At 37.5% G+C, this 24096-nt stretch overlaps 1 protein-coding gene and 1 pseudogene across 1 annotated transcript in view; one reads left to right on the forward strand and one right to left on the reverse strand.

Annotated features, from left to right (window-relative positions):
• The first annotated feature begins 81 nt into the window (after nucleotides 1-81).
• ADAM28 (ADAM metallopeptidase domain 28) overlaps nucleotides 82-24096 on the forward strand; it is a 67831-nt gene continuing 43816 nt past the window's right edge. Inside the window, exons 1-8 of the mRNA XM_029950383.1 lie at nucleotides 82-205; nucleotides 6435-6538; nucleotides 13667-13743; nucleotides 15982-16060; nucleotides 17425-17501; nucleotides 19368-19560; nucleotides 22150-22221; nucleotides 23139-23210. Coding sequence (XP_029806243.1) covers nucleotides 133-205; nucleotides 6435-6538; nucleotides 13667-13743; nucleotides 15982-16060; nucleotides 17425-17501; nucleotides 19368-19560; nucleotides 22150-22221; nucleotides 23139-23210 — 747 coding nt within the window. The 5' untranslated portion in view covers nucleotides 82-132. The remainder of the gene's footprint in view (nucleotides 206-6434; nucleotides 6539-13666; nucleotides 13744-15981; nucleotides 16061-17424; nucleotides 17502-19367; nucleotides 19561-22149; nucleotides 22222-23138; nucleotides 23211-24096) is intronic.
• LOC115286580 lies at nucleotides 12518-13132 on the reverse strand (annotated as a pseudogene).

Consider the following 24096-nt stretch of genomic DNA (forward strand, 5'->3'; position numbering starts at 1 on the left):
GGTTGTGCAACACCTTTAGTAAACACTTCCTGAAGCAGAGACAAGAATGAACCCGGGAGTTTCAGTCTGGCTCACTCGAGAGGAGGCAGGGACAGACCAGGCAGCGCACCTTGAGGGAGAAGGGCAGGCGTTATGGCCCTGGGCGCGCCCAACATGCTCCAGGGGCTTCTTCTGACGGCCACTTTCCTCCTTTCACCAGCTCCAGGTCAGTGTTTAATTCCTTTTCAGTTTCGATTAGATGTGCCAGGGAACTGCTTGCTTTTCATCTTCTCTCAATAGGTTTTTTGTTGTTGTTGTTGTTGTTGTTTAACCAATTTTACTAACCAGTTAGGCTGGTTTTAGTCTGGGGGGCTGTGACTGACGGGAAGACTCATTGTAAAGGAGAGGGAAGCAGATGTCTTGAATCGGTCTTCCTATGTCCGATCTGAGAATACATAGCCAGCAAAGGGAAAACTCCATACAGCTTCACTGAAGCAGAGAATGTGATCTTCGAGTCAAAAAGTGGAATTCATCAAATCCCACTTGTCATTTTTAGAGCAGTAAAGATGTAGTGGATTTGACTAGCTGGGCACAAGGCTTTCAGAAAGTATCTGCTGCTATTATAGGGGCCAGTTTGGTTTGTTCTGTTCCTTTTGAGTACACGTTTTATGTTTAGTCCTGCCATTAGTGGTGATAATAAATATGACTAATTAGGAATCAGTAGTTGACCAGCTTGATATTTATAAAGCATTGTGCTATTTCTCTATCAAAACAATGTTACCATTAAGCTTAAATTGATCATTCCTTTCTATTTTGCCGGTTATCAAACATTTAAGAATTCAAAAGGAGAGAAATTTTGCTTCCCAATAATAAATCACTTCCAGAATGTTTCTCCATTTCTGAGAAATTCACCAATTCGATGTTGGTTAAATTAGATTGGGTAACACATTTTTTTTAAAATTTATTTCTATTTCTAGAACTTACTTAAGTCACCACATTAGCTGCGGTGCATGGGAATTTTTCCTAGTCAATGTTTTCTTGGGTTTTAGAGTGCTTGCAGAGACATAGGAATGGGAACAGATCATCAACAAGAAGTATAGGGTTAGGGAGGGAGAGATTCTCTTCTCTCTTGTACTCTCTCCCTACTTTGTCATTAAAAGTAATTCTCCCCACCCACCTCCCCACCATTTCTGATTGGTTTCTCAGGCTTGTGAACATTTTACTTAATATCATTACATATGGAATTATACTAGGCATTTAAGTTATGAGCTTAAATTCCTACTTTGGGAGTCAAACTTAAGAGAAATCTTCTTTGCCTACATTCTCCAAAAGTGCTATCCCTAAAAATTCTTTGGGAGCCCTCACTTTGTTGGAGCATAAGACTTGCTTGGGGAATAGCTTTATTGAACAGATAGATTAAAGACTGAGCAGGATTCATTAACAGCTAACCTTGGAGTCCACCCACATGACAGGCTTTACAGTACAATAACTGGGCATACCAGCTGCTTCTCCTCCCCCGTCTTTGCATTCACAACATGGCACCAAGAGATAACTTTTTTAGAAACCATGCCTAAAATTGTGACGTCTTCAAGTATTTGGTGGCGGGGACAGAGGTTCTGCAGGATCTCTTGTGAGAACAAGGTGACTAACAATTACCCCCTCGTCTTCTATCTTGAACAGAGAGCAGCCTTCTCTCTTTATCTTCCATCTTGTATTTTCAAAACCGTCTCCATGGCAATGAGCATTATTCCCACTGATATTATTCCTACATGGATTTATTTCCCAGCCAGAATGTGAAAAATTAAAAAGCAATTCTCATTTTCTCATCTCTTCGTTTTTGTTGATCTGCACCCACCAATCAAAAAATATATATATGTATATGCACCTGGGACCATGACTTGTGCCCAATCTCCTTGTACATGAAATAAAAGAATGAAGTATAATTAGGCCAGCTGTTTGTACGTGCTTCACAATCCCCTGAGAGAAATAACTTCTAGGATTTCATCATAGGAAAAAAACCAAACATTTAAAAGGATGTGACAGTGGTTTGGGGCTGAGATGTAAGTGCACTGACAAAAGAGAAAGTTCTTTAATATATTTCAACAAGATATCCAGAGGGTATGGTACTTTAAAAAATGATTTTGTTTCAAATGAGCAGTTCTTTCTTATCTTCTTAAGGTGGCTAGATGAGCCTCAAAAGGATATTAAATTATAAAATTTAATCTTAATAGCCAAAATGATAGATTTAATTAAGATGTGTTTTTCCTCCGTGTTTGTAGTCACTTTTACTACACTGAGCTTAAAATCACCAGAGTTTGAGAGTGTGCAGTGTAGCCCAGATCTGGTCAATATTGAATAAACTGTGGCCCAGGGCTTAAAATCATGCATTTAGTTTGGAAAGACATTCTTTAAACAATTAGGAACAGATTTGATCAAAAACGAAAATGCCAAGTTTATGTACAAATGTGCTACGCTCCAAAATTGCCCCGATTAAACATATTAAACATATTAAAAAAGAATGTAGCAATCCAGACCAGTATCTTTTGTATTAATCTTGCCAATGATTATTAACTGTTCTAAAACTAATATACACTAAAATAAGTATCTAACGTAATCCAAAATAATAGATTTATTTTTTCTTGATGTCGTTTTGCAAGTCAGAAGTAATCCACCATGTGAGTTCTGTGGGAGAAAGAGAAAGCAAGTACTCAAATGAATTAGTAGAAGCATATTGTGTTACATTTCGGATCTATATAATCCCTAGATGGCAGTTGTGTTTGTTCCACGGGCTTCCAAATAATTAGCCTGACGTTATTCAGCTGGGAGGAGGCTGCCTCATTCCTATCAGCCTGAAGGATGATTGAGCCAAACAAGATTTAGGTCTGTTGTGTATCTGCTGTGTGACCTGTTATCATTTGAATCTCATTCTTTCAGGGACCTTCTTGGTTCCACAAAACTAAGAGCCATAGGAGAAATTCTATTTGTTTCCTTTAGAGGATGTTCTGTGTTGCAAGAATTTGGGAAGAGCCGACAATCTGTTGCTTTCAAACTGCAGAAAGTGAGAGGTTGCCAGAGGCTTTTTTTGGTTAATTTTTAAAAAAAATTATTTTACTTTTGAGAGACAGAGAGGGCACATTTATTTTATTTTTGAGAGATCATAGAGAGAAGGAGACACAAAATCCAAAGGAGGCTCCAGGCTCTAAGCTGTCAGCATAGAGCCTGACTCAGGGCTTGAACTCACAAAACATGAGATCCTGACCTAAGCCAAAGTCAGATGCTTAACTGACTGAGCCACCCAGATACCCTCCCAGGGGCTTTTTAAAAAGTATTCTGGTTTATTTGTTGATATATTTTATTTGTTGTATGGAAGTGTACAGGCATCAAAGAGTTGGAAGTAAATTTCTCCACTAATGTACATATTTGACTTCATATTTAAGTCAATTGGCAATTTCTGATTTCATGAAACATTAAGATTTAGATACTAACTAGAGCATGGAGATGAGTGTGTATGTCAAGAAAACTTGCGTTGGTTGTATGGCCTGTTTCCCTTACCCCTTCTGAAAGGGTGATGTGTGTGGGCTATCGTTTTTCGCTTTTATAAAAAGAATCAGTTGGCTAGTTATTATTTTTATGACCCAAGGAGAACTTGGGCTAATAGTTACTCTTGGAATAGTGTATTATAGATGAAAACCAATTTTCAAACAGCATTTTTAGAAGGGTAACTGTGGTTGCACATTGGTGAATATACGGCTTCGTGAACTCCACCTTAATGGGACTAATTGCATTGATTGGACATAATCCACGAGACAGCATGTGGTTACCTTATGGTACGCTTGTTTGGTGTTACAGGTTTACAAGAAGCTTCAGGGAATTGTGTCAATACCATCGGTTAATTTGTGGCAAGAGTAATTTTCTTAACCTCTTGGCATCTCGTTATTTTGAAATAATTATGATAATTATGAAAATTTCAACTCAGTATTAAGAAAATGACTGATTTAATGTTCCTTTAGACTTTTAAATTTCTGTTATAAATTGTTTTAATAGCTAATATTATTTTCCTTTAAAAAATTAATTAGAAATAAAAATGCCCAGTGATTATCTCTGCAACAGCAAGTTCTTGAGGTATCTTATGTAGCTCTTGAAGTCTTATCTGTGTAATTAGACTTATTTTATTAAAACCAATGAAAACTTTATTCAAGTTATCATCTCTTCAAAGAGATTATAGATAATTCTATATTTATTTGCGTAAAACTGTAGGCTACATGAACTATCCTTCAAGATCATTTAACCTTCTATCTTTTAAAACAATTAAAAAATTAGAACTAAACCCAAAGTCCCAGTATTCTAGGGTTGATTCCACAATTTTAAATCTTCTCGAAATGTTTTTAAGAGTAAATCTCAAGTCATTGAAAGAAAAGCTATTGCACCCCTTTAATGACCCGTTTTTCACCTACTGAGTTTTTGGCCAATTGGATTACTTTTACTATCCTTCAAAGTAAGATGTAAATGGCTCCTAAGCGGTCAAGTGCATTTAGCCATCCTAAAATGGTAAAAGAATATGGACATAACTAGGAATTTTTAAAGTTTCTGCTTAAAAGGCACCTGGGTGCCTCAGTCAGTTGAGCGACTTCGGCTCAGATCAAGATCTCACAGTTCAAGCCCTGCATAGGGCTCTCTGCTGACAACTCAGAGCCTGGAGCCTGCTTCAGATTCTGTGTCACCCCTTTCTCTCTTCCTCCCCCACTCATGCTCTGTCTCTCTCTATCTCAAAAATAAATAAATGCTAAAAAATTTAAAGTTTCTGCTTTAGTTTCTAAAGAACATTTAAAAAAATATTCTCTGGTGCCTCATTGGAATAAGTATACAAGTCATCCAAGATGACTAACAAAAAATACTCAATTAAAACACTTTTTTGGGGGGGCACCTGGGTGGCTCAGTCAGTTAAGCACACGGCTTTGGCTCAGGTCATGATCTCATGGTTCATGGGTTTGAGCCCCACGTCGGGCTCTGTGCTGACAGCTCAGAGCCTGGAGCCTGCTTCAGATTCTGTATCTCCCTCTCTCTCTGACCCTTCCCTGCTCCCACTGTCTCTCTCTGTCTCTCAAAAATAAATAAAAAACATTAAAAAAAGTTTAAAAAAATTTTAACATTATTTATTTTTGAGACAGAGAAAGAGCACTGAGGTGGGCAGAGGGAGAGAGAGACACAGAATCTGAAGCAGGCTCCAGGCTCTGAGGTGTCAGCACAGAACCTGATGTGGGGCCCAACTCACAGACTGCAAGATCATGACGTGAGCCAAAATCGGATGCTCAACTGACTGAGCCAACCAGGCGCCTCAATGTTATTTGTTAAAAGATCAAAAATAATATAAATTTATATTAGCATAGAATTTAGGTTTGGGTACTTTAATTAGTCGAGATTGTCTTTAGAGAGCACTCTAGTCATAACACAGAGAACTAACGCCCTTCCAGCCCACAGAGTTTGTACATTGCCAGCCTGGACCCAGACCCTGATTTTGGGTTCCTACTGCCATCTATGTTCTGGGTGGACCGGTAGCCCCTTCAGAAACCAAAGAGCTGATCTACTGACATTTGCTTAGACACTATTCTATACAGAGGAAGGCCTTGATCAAGTGGGGAATTTAAAAAATAAAACAGAAAATTCAGTGTTAGTTTGGGGAAAACTGAATTCATCTCAAAAATGACTTGCAGAAACAATGCTGAGATGAGAATTCAAAATGTAGATAGAAGGTTGGATGAGATAACTGTTTAATGGCCTTTCACTATGACTCCAGGCTCAAATTTTCCTTCCAGAGCAGCAATAGTGTTCTAGTTGTTTGCTTCTCTAATTTTTATCCTGTTCATGCTTTGTATGCAAAAATGAATTTACCTGTATTGCAAAAGCCAAGCATTCTATGGAGCTGGTATTGGAGCTTTATTACTGTGTCATAGTTTTCTTCACTAGTGTAAAATTTTGCTATTGGAAAATACAAAAAAAATTAGAATCAGAAATGGCATACAATATGGATTTCATTTTTGTAACACTGTGTAGCTTTCAGAGTACGTCTACTCAATTGTGCTGACATTGATTAGCATCTTAAAGATTAGTTTGGTTTCTGTCTTCTTGGACTGGCTATTGCCCGTGCTGCTTGCTGCGTTCCTCTACAGATGATTCAAGGTAGCAAAGAGAAATGGAAAAATCCCCAAAAATATTTTCACCAAATAGAGAAACACTTTTAAGTTTTAGTGGGGATGTATGTGAAGATATAAGTTAAAGATTTGAGAGGAAGAGTGGGTTTCTAATTTTGTCTATCTCTACCCTTAAGTCACTCTGTATACAGTTAAGCCTCTGTATGTGACATTTTGCAAAAATGCAATAAGGCTCATTATTACTAGCCAGCTTGTTTATCTGTCCTGCTTCCCTCAATCTTCTCTTACCTTTTTTTCCCTCCTCAGTGAATGCTATAAAGGAACTCTCTGGAGTAAGAAATTATGAAGTGGTTTTTCCCAGAAGACTTCATTCACTACAGAAAAGAGAGGTTGAGGAGGGAGCAAAACAGGTACATCTTTTGACTTAACAAAGAGTCTTGAAAAAATATGCATATATTTACATATGGTGTACATATAGATATATAACTATTATATAAATATATACACATATTTATACTTCTATATAAACATTTTCATTTGTTATTTGACCTATATTATTTTTAATAATCTTCACAATAACCCAGTGTTCTATTATGAGCCTATTTTGCAGATTAAGGTTCTGACAGTTGAAATAAACTGCCCAAGGTCACACAGAGAGTAAACTTTAATACTTTTATGGTAATTTCTAATTCTGTGTATTTCTGAAGAAATTAGATACAACTTATTTCATCTATCTATTATCTACTTATTGATCATCTGTATATCTACATACACATGCACAAACAAAACCATGAACAAAACTAAAGTAGGAAGTAAAATATTGTGGATCAAGTAATGTGTATATACATATATATGCATATTAAATTAAGATGGATTACTGTAATAAAACATGAAATTTACCTTTGTCTTCTCTAAGGAGAAAGTTACTAAAGTTTGTATAGTTCTTACTACTTAATGAAACAACACAGTCTCAGTCAAAAGATGAAAGCTAAAACCTGATGATCCATTCAACGGTTTTCTCATTACCTGCACTCAGAAGTCATTTGCTGGGAGACAGGAAAAATACAGATGAATGAGACATAAATAATAACTTGTAGATATATTGTAAGATGCAACTCACTGGGAGTACCCCCCCCCCACTGGATAAGCTTCCCCAAAGATGATTTCTTCAAAGGAAACATGTTTATAACAGCGGAACCCATAGGAGACCCTGTTTATCGAAATTATCCTCTCTCATCAAAATGTTTCTGTTAAATTTAAATGGGACCTATCTGCACTGGATTCCTCATCAGTATGGCTTTCTTCAAATGCTTTCCAGTATTCTCTTAAAAATGCAAAATATTCTCTGAACATTTTGAGAAAATTTAAGACATGTCCAGTGTTTTAAAGTGAATTCCCTATAAATTTAAGCTTTTGAACAATTTATTTTGATGAAAAAACTATAGAATAATTTCTGGTACCTACTAGATTATTAATCTTAATTTTTTGGAAGAACTGAGTAGATAGATGGAGTTGATACAATGTGCTTGATATTTATCACAAATACATTATTTACCTAGTCCACAACTGGATTTGCAAATATAAACCTTATCTTTTCCTGATTCATAGTCAAAGTGTAAAGGATCTGAATTCAGAAGACTTGTTTATATTCACAACTTTGTTAATTTTCTCTGTTAATTTAGACAGTGATGAACTTTAATTTTTGGTCTTAAAATTGAGATAATAATAGCAATGCCTATCTTCTATGGCTATTTATAGAAAACTTATGTGGAAAGCAAAGCAGGATGCAATTATTAACTCCCTGCTCAGGATTATTCAATGGCACTGTTCTATATAACTCATCCCCTTCTACCTCTGACTGATCATCATGGCTCTTTTGCTTAATGTAATGGTTTCTGAAGCCATTTTGTTTCCTTTCTGCTTCTCAACACAACCTCGTTTTTTTTCAGCTTTGGTAATCTCAAGGCCTTTCTTAATAATGTGCTCCTTTCCATCTCTCTGCTCTTTCTTATGGACATTTGTTCCTACTTAACATATTCTCTTTCTATATAACTCCCAGTCCATCTTATATTCTTCATAAAGTCATCATGGAATATTAGTTTAGTACCGATAGGTCCCTTACCTGGAGTCATGCTTCAGGAATGGTCAGTTTTATACCATTTGGTTCTTGATTTTCTCTTAATATTGATTTCAGTATCATTATGCTGTGTGTGTGTGTGTCTGTCACGTGTCTGTGAGAGTAAGTTTAATCTTCTCGTCTGGGTTGAAGCTGCCCAAGTCAGTAAAAAAAAGTGTTTTTATATCTTTAACATGCCTCTGCCCCTCCTTCACCCTCACCTCTCAACCTCTGTCCTGTGGAAGGTATTCCATAAATGTTCATCGATTCAAAGAAGTCCCACAGAACACATCAATCTCACCTTTTGGAGGAATAAAAACATTACACTAAACTCCTAGAGAATCGAAGGGAAATATGCCTAAACGATTTGAATGCTTTAGTGTTCCTTTGTATGGTGAATTTTATTTTTATTTTTATCATTTCGTGTAGTATATTTGCAAGATTCTCCTTGCTGCCTTCAGTTGTAGACAGTAGGAGGTAACATGTCATTAGCCTTGAAGAATGTAACAGGGTGAGCTCTGAATGCGTCCAGCCTTCGCACAAATACATGTAACTCAATCATGTTTACCTTTTGGTATTATTCGGCTAGCACTGAGATTCCCAGGGGCTGGTTGATGCCTTTATGTTCCACCCAGCAAGAATGTGATCAAACCATTAAAAGCAATTCCTGGCTAAGGAAACATTCCAAAGCATTCATCTGCTTTTCCCTGCCAATGTTTCCCATGCTCTGATGTTTCAGAATCTCACCTCCTTTGCCTCGTCACAGATGTCTAGTGCTCATTCTTGCAGTTCCTGGACTACTGTGTATGCAGAATCTCCAGATTCTAGCAAATAAAAATGCAGGACACCCAGTTAAAACTGAATGTCAGATAAACAATGAATGCTTTTTTTTTTTTTTTTTTTTTTAGTATAAGCGATATCCAATATTGTATGGGTAGTGCTTGTATTTAAAAATTATTCACTTTGGGGCACCTGGGTGGCTCAGTCAGTTAAGCGTCTGGCTTTGGCTCAGGTCATGGTCTCATGGTTCCTGGGCTCGAGCCCCACATTGGACTCTGTGCTGACAGCTCAGAGCCTGGAGCCTGCTTCAGATTCTGTGTCTCCCTCTCTCTCTGACCTTCTCCTGCTTGCACTGTCTCTCTCTGTCCCTCAAAAATAAATAAAAAACAAAAAAAAGTCTTTTAAATTATTCACTTTATCTGGAATTCAGGTTTAACTGATGTCCTGTATTTTAGGTGGCCAGCATACCATGTTGCTTCTCGTCATGTCCCCATAAACGTGTTTTGCCTACAAGTATAAGGTCCCACGCTCCTGCATGTGTGATATTTCAGTTCTGTCCTGTCAGGCTGGCTGAGGTCTGCCACGCCACACCAGAGCCTCCTTATCTATCTAACACGCAGCAGGAACCTTCTTTTCCCTGACATACAATCTTCTCTTTTTGTTCACATGTGGCTTATGGTCAGTCAGAACACCATTTTATATAAATAAGCCAAGTTCTTAGACGTTATCCTCGTGTATTCTGGGTTGGGCGATTTGTCTTCCTTGTGCAGAGAGTGAGTTAGCAATCATTTGAAATATCTAGAATTTGGGATGCATGTGACGGAAGGGATCTCTACATTCTGTAGATGTATATTCAGTCTCCATCAAATTAATAATTACCAAAGCAGGGAAAAGGAGGACTTGTATACTTACTATTATTTTTTCATATTTTTTATTTTTAAAAAATAATTCATTGTCACATTAGGTAACATACAGTGTATGCAGTGTAGTCTTGGCTTTGAGAGTAGAATCCTGTGATTCATCACTTCCATACAACACCCAGTGCTCATCCAAACAAGTGCCCCCCTCAATGTCCATCACCCATTTTCTCTGCTCCCCCAACCTCCCACACCCATCAACCCTCAGTTTTTTCTCTGTATAAGAGTCTCTTATGGTTTGCCTCTCTCTCTGTTTGTAACTTACTTTTCCTTCCCTTCCCCTATGGTCTTCTGTTAAGTTTCTAAAATTCCACATATGAATAAAAACATATATTTTTTTCTGACTGGTTTATTTCACTTAGCATAATACCCTCCAGGTACATCCATGTTGTTGCAAATGGCAATATTTCATTCTTTTTCATCGCCGAGAAGTTTTCCATTGTGTGTGTATATATATATACACACACCATATCTTCTTTACCCATTCATCAGTTGATGGATGTCTGGGCTCTTTACATAATTTGGCTATTGTTGATTTATCCAAAGGATACAGGAGTACACATGTACCCCAATGTTTGGAGCAGCGCTATCAACAATATACTTACTAATCAACTGTGCCCTCTACTGGTCCTGAGACCAGAGGCACCAGCTTTACCTGTCAGCTGTGCCAAGAGCATGGCCCACCCTCTGACTTCATCATGACTGGCATCATGATATAGTCCTGTGAAAAATTTTCTGGAGGGAATAATCCAGGCCAGAGTAGAAACTTGCATGTTCTTTCATTATTATATTTTTGTTATGTTTTTATATGCATGATGTAAGAAAAGCTCAATGAATATTTGTTGAATAAATGAGCAAATGAATAAATAAGCAAATGAATGAATGGACAAATGAATTAATTAATGTAATGAATATATTACCAATGTATTTTTGTAGAAATATATTCAATAACTACTTAATTAAGGTCCCTGATGTTGGGAACTTAACATTCAAAGTTAACCTTTATCTTCTCAGGATTCTGCCTATAGAGCACATACACTTTCATAGAGGCCAAAACTGCCAGGCTGTTGGCTCATGTCACAGAATAGAGTATCTGGCAGCAAGTACCTTCCTTATACTGGGAACAAGTTTAGGCCTTAGCTTGGTCCACCAGGGTTTCTGGAAGCCTCAGATTACTGTATGTTATGGCAACTATTGTATTACTGCCATTAAACTTCCCTGGCATTTCTAGGACTTCCTTTGCTATTTGCTGTGTGCATGGGCATCATCTTGACTTCATACTCTTGCTCCCATCGCAGGGACATCCAGGACAGTGGCCTTCTCAATCCACCCACCAAATCTTACCCTTGGATGGTATTTCTCTTGGAGGAACTGTTTATTTATATGTCCCTATGACCAGCTAACCCACTCATTGGGCTCCAGATAATTTCCGTGTAGTGGATACTGTCCAAGTCAAGGTGCATCTTTCCTCTCCTAACCCATAGTTCAGGACCTAGGTTGTATACAAGTAGGCTACACTTTTTATTAGCAGGCATTGCTCTCCACCATGGACTCCTACTTGGAAAGTAGTTATAACATCATCTAGAACACCCTCTTTCATAAAGACTCATTTTCTTTCTTGCTGTTTCCCTTCATCTATAATCTCTATGCTAGTGTTGGCTAAAACTTTCATTCCAAAAGCAACAATCTTTTCTAAAACAACCATCAAATAAATTTTAGGTGAAACTCCACAAAAATCCATTGCTGACAGAAAATGCCTATCTGGAAGGCTCTTCTGGGTAGATTATATCTAGTATCCTCCTAATATTTTTAATTCCACCTGGCTTTTCTTAACCTTGAATAATAAGTGCTTACAATGATTTCCTAGAACTTATTTTCAACCCTCAGGCTTCTCTTTTCCAGCTTCTGTATAAACATGAGGTGAATTATAGTAGCCTCGCCTCATCTAGATCCACATATTACATTTAGGAGTTTTTGATATCAGAGAAGATTCCAATAATTGATCATTTAAAGGGAATGTGGGCCACAATGCTTGACCTTGGAGATGGCAACCCCCTGCACAATCCTCCTGATGGAGGCTCAAACTCCCTATTGTCCCTCGTTGAGCTCCCGCACTGCTGTGGGCAGGAGAGGGAGGAGAGAAGAAAAGGTGAAGCCCAGCAAAGGAAACCACACTCAGTCATATTTGGTCTGCCATGTTTAGATTTCCCTAATAACAATGTCCTGGCACTCTGTGAATTTTTAGATGTTGAGTGTAACCATGGTTATTAACCCTGTTTTATAGAACAGAACCAGAATTCAGTACCCAATGATATCTTCTTTAACATACTTCTGTATATTCCTCTCTCTCTTGTTGTATATAAAAAAATCTCAATTTCAAACTGTTCTCCTTTCTACATGATGTTTGCTCCAGGTAATAGTTTCCCTTTCTGAATTCCTGAGACTTTGTTTTCTTCATGATGGCTTCTTTCTGCTTTAGAGTACATATTTCTGTTGTTTTGTCCATATCCTAACTTCCGTTTTTTTTTCTTTTAAAGAATTGCTTCATTAATACAAAACATACAAACTATTAAGTGTTAAGAAATTTAAATATCTAAGTCATAGCAAACAGGTGGCAATTCAACATCTAGGGTCGACAGAACACTTGGAGACTGCAACAGATTAGATTCCCATGGTTGAGAGGGCATCTTCAGAGGTGACAGGGGCCCCAGGTGTAACAGCTTTTCATGTTGCCTCTCCTCATCAAGGGTCATGAGAGGCACTCCATCCAAGGGGAGGTGTGTAGTCTGGTGCTCTTCAGGCAAGTCAAAGCTCTCAAAACCTAAAGGATTGAAGGGAAAGAATTTTTCTATTTCAGGATAGGTGTCATCCGAGGCTGGAACCCTGCTTTTTGCTTTGACAGTCTTCTCAGCTACCTTTTTGGCAGAGAAGTTTGGCTGCTTCTGTTTGAGAGGCCCATTTGTCTTTACTGAATTTTCTGTGGCTCTGTTGACAGTTCCCAAAGCCTTTCTGGTAACTTTAGGTAAGGCTCCCTGAGCATCATACATTTTGCCTACACTTGGTGTTGAAACCTGAGATTTCCTGTCTAAAGCTTTGAGAGGCTTGGACTGCAGCTTCTGCCCATCCTTGGGAGCCACACAGGTGCCTGGTTCTCCATTTAGCCTTGAGAAGTCTTCCAGACCAAAAATCATCAGTAAGAATCTTCTAGGTCATTGGCTCTGTGTGCATACTATTTCTTCTCAAATAACTTCCCCGCCCTGCGTCACCTGGCTAATTCACGTCTCAGCTTACATGTTACTTCCTCAAGAAAGCCTTTCCTGACCTTAAGATGTTAGACCCCCTACATTGCATTTGTATTTATGGCTCTTATCCTATAAATCATTTTTATTGTCTGTATTTCCACAAGATTATACCCTTTCTCACAGTTGATGTCAATTTTTCTTCCTTAGAGTCGAATTTCCAGGACCAAGTATAACTCACACTCAAAAAATATTTGTAAAATGCATGGGTAGATGGGTGGATGGATAGATGGATGGATATACAGGTCTCAGATAATTTGTCAATTCAGGCAGCAAAGTTGTTTGGTTTGTTAAAAGAGGCCGGAAGCAGACATTTGCTATTACTAATACTACTGTTAAAGAAAGCGGGCATTGTTTGCTAATGATTAAAAAGAGGAACATGGCCTATGTGTATTTATAACTACCAGTGAGTGTGCATTTTTGCAGGAAAAATTTGAAACCGAATTGAAGTATGAAATGACAGTCGATGGGAAAATTGCAGTGCTTTCCTTGAAAAAAAGCAAGTAAGTGTTTACTTCTCCTATTATCCTTCCTGACAAAAAGCAGGTAGAAATTGTGCTAAATGAGTCTGTTTCTGCTTACGGCTCGCAAAAACCTCGCTAATAAGCTTTTTCTCTCAACTGGCCCAAGAGGTTGGATAAACATGTTCCACTGAAGTGGTGGAAATACATTGAGTAAAACAATAGTTTATTCATGTTTCAATTCTTCTAGTAATTAAACACAATGCAGTATAAGCAGATATAAGATATACATGTTATCGAATTCTATGAAAAGGCAGATAGATTTCTAAACCTTCCCCCCACATTGTTTTATTTTATTATTTTAATTTTAAACATATTTATTTAAATTCAAGTTAGTTAACATACAGTGTAGTATTGATTTCAGGAGTAAAACCCAGTGATTCATACATACAATACCCAGTATGTATCCAAACAAGTGCCCTCCTTAATGCCCATCACCCATTTAGCCCATCCCCTACCTAACACCTCTCCAGCAACCCTTAGTTCATCCTCCGTATTTAAGAGTCTCTTATGGTTTGCCTCCCTCTCTGTTTGTAACTTATTTATCCTTTCCTTCCCCTATGTTCATCTGTTGTGTTTCTTAAATTTCACATATAAGTGAAATTATATGACTTTATTGTATTTTATTATTCTAGTACTGAAAGATTAGATTTGTTTATTTGTTGAGAGAGAGAGAGAAAGAGAGGGAGGGAGAGAGAGCACACGCATGAGCCAAGGAGGGGCAGAGAGAGAGGGAGAGAGAAAGAATCCTAAGCAGGCTCTGTATTTACAAGGATTAATCCCATGAACTTGAGATCGTGACCTGAGCCAAAATCAAGAGTCTACGCTTAACCAACTGAGTGACCCAGTTGCCCCCCGAAAGAATAGATTTTGAAAGAATTTGCAATCATTTCCATCAAGAGACACACATAAAAGACACATCTAAGTTAAATAAACCCTAGGACCAAAGACCAAGTGAGAGGTAAAACTGGAATTGGGCTCTCCTGATTCTAACACCAGTGCTCTTTCCAGCCAGCTACACCCTAACCCGCCCACGCTTCCACACATGACTTGCTCGCTCGCCCCTTCATTCTCTGTTGAGGCCAGCCACAGGCAGCATTTCTTTCAAATTTCATGGCCTCTGCTTTTGCTTAGATCTTGATTATCCTACATCCTGATTATTCCAAATGTAGTTTCCCCACCTAATTCTGTGCTTTCAAGCTCTTTCAATCCTTAAGCAGCAAATTTTTTTCACTCAAATAGACTGCTGCCTTTTGCAAATATTCACAATGGACTGGAGTTTGGAAACAATGTGGTAGAATGGAAATAGTACAGGTGTGGACTTTAAGCAGACCTGTATGATCCTTTGCCACTCAAACTGTCATCTCATCTGAAAAATAGGGTGAGTCCTATTTCCCATGTAAGACTTCAGAAAGGATAAAATGAATGATCCATGGAAAGCATGTAACTCAGTGACTGGTATAAAGATAGCATTTAACACATACTCATTCCTTCCTCTTCTCTCCACCCTGCCTTTTAAAAAAGTATATCCAGCATCTTATGTGCTGGAGGGTAATCGAAAGAATTCTAAGAAGCTCGGTGAAAATACTGGAAGGGCCCTACTTACCAAATGCAGTTCAATTCCCCATAGGCTTTTTACTGCTACAGTTGTTAGCAGTCTCTAGGAACTGAAAAAGTCGATGAAAATGTAGTTATCGTAAACTGGAGAGGAGTGCTGCTCTTAGTCATTTTTATCAACACTACCCTTCTCAGTTCCATTTCAAAATGGAAATTTATCTCCCCTCAAAGAAGTATGAAATTCTGATGAAAAAGCAGATACCGTTCCAGGCTACTCAGGAATATCCCTGGCCCTCTCAGTCTTCATGCTTGCACTAGTCATGAGGGGTTCGGAGGAGGGACTCAAGAGCTAGAACTTTCCTGCACATCCAGGGAAAGCTTTCGCTTTGATCAGTGGACTTCAAAAAAAATTTTTTTTAGTGGTTATTTGTTTTTGAGAGAGAGAGAGAGAGACAGAGATATGCAAACAGGGGAGGGGCAAAGGGAAAGGGAGACTCAGAATCCAAAGCAGGCTTCTGCTTTACTGACAGTGCAGAGCCTGACATGGGGCTCAAACCTGAGTGGAAGTTGGACACTCAACAGACTGAGCCACCCAGGTGCCCCTGATCATTGGACTTTTCAATTATCATGAGTAACCATGAATTTTTTTCTTTCTTTCTTCAGGGGTCTACTTGCACCAGGTTACACGGAAACACATTATAATTCCACTGGAGGGGAGGTCACCACAAGCCCACAGATCATGGTAAAATAGAGTAGCCTAGATTCCTGGTCAATCATGGTGTGACTCACATACCTAAAGGTAGTGTCATTGCCATACAAACACTGAAAGTGTTTACCACCTTGGTGCTTTGTCCAGTGGTAGTAATTTCTTAATAGATGCTTCATTATTTGTACAATTTGACAAGAACAAAAGCATTTCTTGACAACATGGTAACCCTTTCCAGCCTTTAGGGACTCCCTGTAGGAGAGTAGGCAAAAGTCTCTCATTAGTAGAGTGAAAAATTGAATACACCTTGTATTCTTTTGTTTTTCCTTTCCTTTCCTTTCCTTTTGTTTTGTTTTGTTTTGTTTTTTTAGAGAAAGACAGAGTGGGGGTGGGGCAGAGGGAGAGAAAGAGAATCCCAAGCAGGCTTCATGCTCAGTCCAGAGCCCAACATAGGGCTGGGTCTTACAACTCTAGGATCATGACCTGAGCCAAAATCAAGAGTCTGACACTCAACCAACTGAGGTACCCAGGAGCCCCCTGCATCTTCTGTTTTTAGTCAATGCCAATTACCTTACTCGACTGTATAGTCTCCCAAACTCAACATTATTTCCTCATTGACAGAACTGTAGAATTCTGGTTTTTGTAAATAATTTTTACTCCTAACTCTTATTTAGAAAAGACGGCTCTGTTAAGTAGCATGAGGGGTGTTTTATCATTGCTGTCTTTGAGCGCTATTTTTCTATAGGAAGGTTTTCACTCATTCTCCTCATAGTGATGGCACAGCCATTTATGTGGGCCAATACTCATCTGTCCCAAAGCAGAAAGGTGTGCTTGATTAAGGTACATCCATATGGAAAAGTGCTAGAATTGGCCATCTCCAAATGGAGAGATGTCATACTAATCCACTAAAGTTTCCATACTAATCCATACTAAAGTTTCAGTCTGCTGAAAGTTTTTGCATAAATCAAGAAATAACAACACAATCTGGAAAACACATTCATAGGAAAGAGCTTGTAGGTGTTAGAAAAAAATTAATGAGCAATCAGCCAAGGGAAAGAATATTTGATGTTTTGGGGGCCTGGGGTTTCAATTTACATCAATATGTTTGTTTCTTCCAGGCCACATTCATCCCTCTTATCTTTTTTCTGCATGGCTCATATTTACACTAACATTTATTAAATGCTCCTTAAGCATTGGGCTCATTAAAGCTTTTAACCATAAAAAGCTTCTTAAGACTTTTTTTATATTTCTAAGCGGACTCTTCAGCATAAAATAATTTGAAAATATTACGGATCTTGTTTCTAGATTTCAAATTCAGATTTAGAAGTGATCTAAGAACACACACACACACACACACACACACACACTTTCCTTTATAAAACCCTCTTTTTCTTTTTTAGGATGACTGTTATTACCAAGGACATGTTATTAATGAAAATGTTTCTGATGCAAGCATTAGCACATGTAGGGGTTTAAGGTAAGGCTTCATGAATGGTTTGTGATGCGTGAGTGTGTGTGTTTTAATAAAGCTGAAGAATTTCAAATATAATGAATTATATTGTAGTTAAGTATGAATCCCAAGGGCTCAAGAATTTTGAAATTTGATAGTGGTTTGTAAATTACACATTTGAATTCTTGCAGAAGTGTGTTTGTTTGTCTGCTTATTTCAACACATAGGGTTTTTTTGAGCCTGAATCTTTAGAGGAAAGGAGCTCCTCTCCACCTTCTCTCTGTAATCTAAACTCTCTCTTCAGTGTGTCCTATCCAAGCCCATGATATCCTTTTCTTCTGTAGGCATCTGTTTGCAGTGAGATATTTCTTCTGATGCCCAGACTTGATGATCTAATTTTGTCTTTCATATCTCCCTATCTCTTCCATATCTGGATAGCTTAATGAAATCTCAGTCTTAATAAACCTCAAATCAAACTAATGATTTCCTCCTAAATCTGGTGTTTTTCCAGTGAAAGGTATAATCAACCAACGTCTTGCCCAGTCCAGAAACTTAGGTTTCTTGATGATTTCTTGTCTCTCAACTACCCATTTTCAATCCACTATCAAGCCCCATCGATTATATGTTCTAAGTGTTCACTGAGATTACTCAACACATCCTTGTTCTGCCACGTCCTCGTCCAAGGTAACATGATCCTTCATGCAGAACATTGCAACAAACCGCCTACTTCTCCCTTCACATTCAGTCTTGTCTTCTAATCCTATGTACACTTAATCCAGTCTCCTACTATATATTCTTAGGCTTTTTCTTCATAACAATTATCTGTAATTGTGAATATTACACATAATTATGTGTGCTTGTAAGGCTTTTTGATCCATAGCCATCTCCCTTGGCTGACGTGAGCTCCGTGAGAGGAGAACACAACTCTTCTCCTTCTTACTGTCTGCCCTTAATCCACTGACTAATGAATAATGGGAGGTCACCTAAACAGTGGCGAAATGAGTCTCAGCTTGGGGCCCCAGCTCAGTAATTCAGAAGAAATTGATAATATTTATTTAGTTATTTATTTTTGTTTTTTGTTTTTTATTCATTCATTTATTTATTTTTTTAACATATGCATTTATTTTCCATCCTTTACAATACAGTAGTTGCAACGACACTCCAAACAGAAAAGCAAAGTAAAAAATCAAAACCCCCACTTCTGTTTCATGTAATTAGACTTATACAGAAATTAGAAGGTTAAGTAACAACTAGTTAATCACCTAATTGCACAGCTATCTGAAGTGGCAATCGTTATATAGCAGCTTATCTCTGATACATTCAAGATACATGATACAATTTATTACTTGTTCATAGGCTACAACACAGCCTGCTTAATACCTTGATCAAGTACTTTATATATTACATCCTTCAGTCCTTACAGTCATTCTAATAGGTGGGTATTATTCTCATTTTGTAAAAGGAGAAACTGAGGCTGTGTGAGTTTAGGTAATTTCCCCATGGTATCACAGCTAAATAGTTATAGACCCAGATTTTTAATCCTTATTGATAGGACTCCAAAGTCTTCATTTGCAGCACCTGTAGAGCAAACAAGGCATGAGAATTGGAAGAACACTGGGTGAGAATCAGGAAATTTCCATTCTGGTGTCAGCTCTGACACAGGTGACCTATGTGACATGACAGTAGTCACTTCTCTCCAACAGGCTCCATTTCCTTGTAGAAAAAAATAAGTTTAGGTCATCTCTAAGTGTATTTTCAGCTGCATTGTTACACTATATTTTATTGCCATGAGCTTGAAATTATGTGGCATCAGTAACTTTCTGCAATCTCTAAGTCTATAGCGCTTAAAAACAGGAATATTTTTTGAGAAGCCTGGATTCTCATGTTTTCCAGGGGCTACTTCAGTCAGGGAGATCAAAGGTACTTCATTGAACCGTTAAGCCCCACAAATCAGGATGCACAGGAACATGCACTCTTCAAGTATGATCCCGAGGAAGACAAGGCTAACGGCACCTGTGGGATGGATGACATGTTATGGGTACATGGATTTCGGCAGAATGATGTCCCGCCTGCCACTAGAATGGTGGTATGCGTGCTTTTATTTTTTATCTGCAGCGTTCTCATGTATCTTGTCCTGTCTGCCCTGGCTTCCAGTGTCAGTCATTGCAATTAGTGGAAACTTTATTGTCATTGTTGAACATGTAGCACTATCATATGCTATAGAGACCCTAAATATTTGTTTTACATTGATGGTTTTTTTCATAAATATTTGTGGATCAACTATTATTAATGATGTGTAAGGGTTAAAAAGAAGTATGTTTACAATGCTTGCCCTCTAGGAAAAGGCAACTTTGCCAATACTACACCATTCAACAAAGGTCTAAAGTATTATTACTTTAATGTAAAATATCCTCCTGTCTTCATGAATGAACTCATTCAACAGATTTCTTTCTTCAAGTACTGCCGTAGGTGTTGGGGAGGTAGCAGTGAGCAAAAATAAATACAGGGTGTGTCCAGAGGAACTGAGAATATTCTTACATACATGAATTTAGCTTCCAATTACAGAAGAAAAGTAAATATGGCTTGTTTGAAACCATAGGTGTATATAAAAAGGCATTGCCATAATTGCTTTCATTTCTTTCAGGAGACACTATATCTAATCATGTCTTATAACTGTTTTCAGAATCCATAAACACTGGGCAGAATTGGTCTGAGTAAAAGAAAATCTCAATTTTCTGGGCTTAATTTGAGTTCAATTTGCTGTGGATTTAAATTCTACCAGTGATATGGTATCTAGGAACCCAGAAGAACCATTCCTAGAGATGAAGAATCAAGGATTATTTCCAGATTTTGGCCAGAGCAAAATGACAAATGGTGGTACTTTTACTGAGAGGGAGGAATGAGGGAGAAGCAGGTTTTGTTGGCAGTTTGGGAATCAGTAGTTTTAATTTTGACCACATTAAGTGTGTAATATTAGACATTTGAATGGATGCATGACTTAGGTAGTGAATTATAGGAGTCTGGCCTTTAGAGAAGAGGCCAAGACTGTAGATATACATTTGATAGTAATTAGTGCAGGGTTCCTATTTAAATAGAGTGACCAATGACACATAATTTCAAGGTCATGGGAGTAGAATATAGTACAGCATTGTGACTACCTAGGAAGATTGCCTGGATAAAGCAAAGGGTTGAATTTTTATGACAGCCTATAATATTTAATGGTCAAAAGAGGAGAACAGGAGCTATGAACCCCTGTATGGTTAGAGCCCCACTTCCCACTGTAGTCTCACCTACCTTCTACTCCCCACCCACCGATGACCTCCCCCATTAAGTTCTGACAAACACAAACTTTTCTTTCTGTGCTTTAAATATGCCAGTATCAATTAACTTTAGAGCCTTCTTGTTTACTTCTTTTTCTCAGTTGTAATTATCTTCCAATGTATCGTCCCTTTCCTGGTTTCTCATTTTCATTAATATGTCTGTGGCATGACCAACTCTTTAGAACGAACCATATATTCTGAAAGAGCTACCTTGTCACTCAATATCACATCACTCCATTTAATCCTTTGAATAGCACTAAAATCCTCACCTGATATCCCTAAGCCTATTTGTCTACAGGGAGCTCCTTAAACCCATGGACCATGTCTGTTTCACTGCCTTATGCCTAGTGTCCACAGCATTGGTGGTGTGGTCAGGTGCTAAATGAATATGCCGTTCCTGAGGAGGTGGGAGGGAAGTGCATAGCTCATTAGATGACACCTAAAAGTCTTGCTAATGGAAGTTTCTTTACCTGTTAAAAGACAAGCACTTCCTGAAATGCAACATAATAAACTTTGATAGTTTATTATTTAGTATGAATAATGTATCTGCTACTTTTCAAAAGAACAATCCACCAGGAAATGTGTCATTTGTTGTCATTGTTTAGTGGAGAAAAAGGAACAGAAAATTGGGAAGCTTGGAATGTGGGAAAGAGATCTAGTTTTGCCTAAGGAGAAGAAAGCAGAGGGGGCTCAGTTCGTTGATCATCTAATTTCTGCTCAGGTCATGATCTCCTGATTCACAAGTTCAAGCCTTGCCCTGCGTCAGGTTCTGTGCCTACAGCTCAGAGACTTGATCCTGCTTCAGATTCTGTCTCGCTTCCTCTCTGCTTCTCTCTTTTTCTCTCTCTTTCTCTCTAAACTAAAATGAAAAGAAAAACAATAGCCCACTAGAAGCCAAGGTAGCTCTGGGCTACCATTGTTCAGGAAGGAAGTAGTCACTGAGGGAGGAATAAAAGGTTACTTAAAAACAAAAACAACAACCAGAAAACACAGGGACATTGTTGAAATCAGAGTTTCTCTATTTCTGGACAGAAGAGTGGGAAGAGTCCATTTTTCAAAAAAATCTGAAGACTTTGGTTTTGGTTCTAGCACACTTACTAGTTGTTCAATCATTTACATTGTGGCAAAACGAAGGGGTCAGACTAGAATATCACTGATGTCCTTTCTAGCTCTGGAATTTTGAGCCTCTTCTATAGGTAATTCTGGTTGGTTAGTTAGAGTTCAAAAGGTAATATTGTCTTCCTTATTTCCAGATATCAACCCATCTCTTATAAAATTACACATTTCAAATAATATAATGACTCTTGCAGAGAATGATGTTGTTTCAGTAATTTTCCTTTTTACATTTATTATAGAAATCAAAAGACCGGAAGGGTCGGAAATCTAAGAAATACATAGAGTATTATTTGGTCCTGGATAATGGTGAGGTAATTATTTCAGATACATGTGTCTTTTAAAATCTCCTTCTTATAAATTTATTATGTGAAATATTAAATATATGGATCAGTTTTCAAAAAATCATGAATATGAACTATTCCTTTTTATGAATTTTTCTGATCCTAGGAAATCTGACATTATTTAATTAGAATGACATGACTTCTCCTTTTCAGGAATGCACATCTGATATGATATGTGTAAAGTGAATTTTTTGCACTTTATCCTTTATTATTGTCTCCAAACTTAGTTTTCAACTAAATTCCTTTGTTATTTTGTCTTTAATTAAGCAGTTAAATCATTGGTAAGTTAGAATTTATCCTCATCAAAAAGTGATAAATGTATAGGATTAATGAATGAAATCTTCTGGAAAAAGGCACTTTTGAAGGGTAATATTCATTGTTTATAGTCTTTTGCAAGAATTCATTTTCATATATTGGAAACCTGAGGTTCACCTGTGTGATCCCACAAGGAGAAGTTTTGTGCTATAGTAATCTAGGTTAATTTGTGTAGGTCATAAAGTTTGGCTTCTCATTATACTAAATTCATTTACCATTTACCATTCATATATATTTTTTTAATAAATAGGATAGTCCCTGCACTGAATCTGGACAGCTTATGAACCTGTGGTATTTAAGTGGAAATATATTTGGAGTAATTCCTTAGAGATTTACACTGAACTACTACTTCAGGCATAAAACATCATCTCTACTCCAGGAGTACTTTAACTTAGCTGAAGAAATAAGGAAGCATTTTGCATCTTTTAACTGTTAACTTTTATAACTGATTAGTTATAACCACTGATAAGCAAAATAACCTAAAGTTGCCTTTTTCACCTTCCAATTATGTTCATTTCTATCAATGCCCATGTCTTGTCATGTTTTTTGTTTGTTCGTTTGTTTGTTTTTAGTTTAAAAAGTACGATCAAGATCCAGAGGAAATAAGAAAGAGGGTGTTTGAAATGGCCAATTATGTCAACATGGTATGGTATATTTTATTAAGTGCAATTTTAACAATTTGTGAGGTGGTGCCATCGGGTGTTTCTATGAATGCTCTTGAAGCAGGGAAAGAAAGTCAACACTCTTGACTAATAATACTGATTGGCTCTTGAACTTTTGCCACTTAATCTAATATTAATATTACATGATAGAGATATTTCTCATCTACTTGCCCCACTGTTCTCAGGTTGATGAAAGTATAAGAGATGGGTTTGTTTGAGTTGCTTTTATTTTTCTAAAGCCTGGGGAGACATCACTGTCCAGCAAATCCCAACAGAAAGCCAAATCTGTAGAAGAACACGGAAAAACAAACCAAATCATCTGAACTATGGCACAGTAGCATCTTTCAATACATTATTTCATTTAATCCTCAAAACAACTCTGAGATATTTCTAAGCCTTGGGATTATAGCTAAGGAATTAAATTCTGGGAAGCAAAACAGCATGCCTAAAGTCACAAAGTTAGGAAATGGCAGAGGTAAGATTTGAACTTAGATTGGCTGGATTTCAAAGTCCATTTCAATTGGAAATATGTTGATCTTGGCCTGTAAACATGGATTTTGTCATCTAATTAACAAAATCTTTTAAAAAATGGTTTCTGTATCCCTTCTGTTTAAATCTTTATTGTAAGTGTCTTGTTAGTTAAACATGTAGTCTGCCTCTTTAAATGGGTGAGTCACTTTGGGGTAGCCTGCAAATTCTCTAAGAATAGGGAGAAAATGAAAGTAGATTCAATGGCCAGTATCATCTGTATCTCATCTTCTTACCACAAAGATCTGCTAAAGAACCCTAAGAATTGGCCAAATTTCTTGATCATCTCCTTTGTGACAGGAAGTTTTCTAAATGACAGAAATAAAGTGGGGAACAAAAC

The sequence above is a fragment of the Suricata suricatta genome, chromosome 1 (genome assembly GCF_006229205.1).
Source record: "Suricata suricatta isolate VVHF042 chromosome 1, meerkat_22Aug2017_6uvM2_HiC, whole genome shotgun sequence".
NCBI lineage: Eukaryota > Metazoa > Chordata > Mammalia > Carnivora > Herpestidae > Suricata > Suricata suricatta.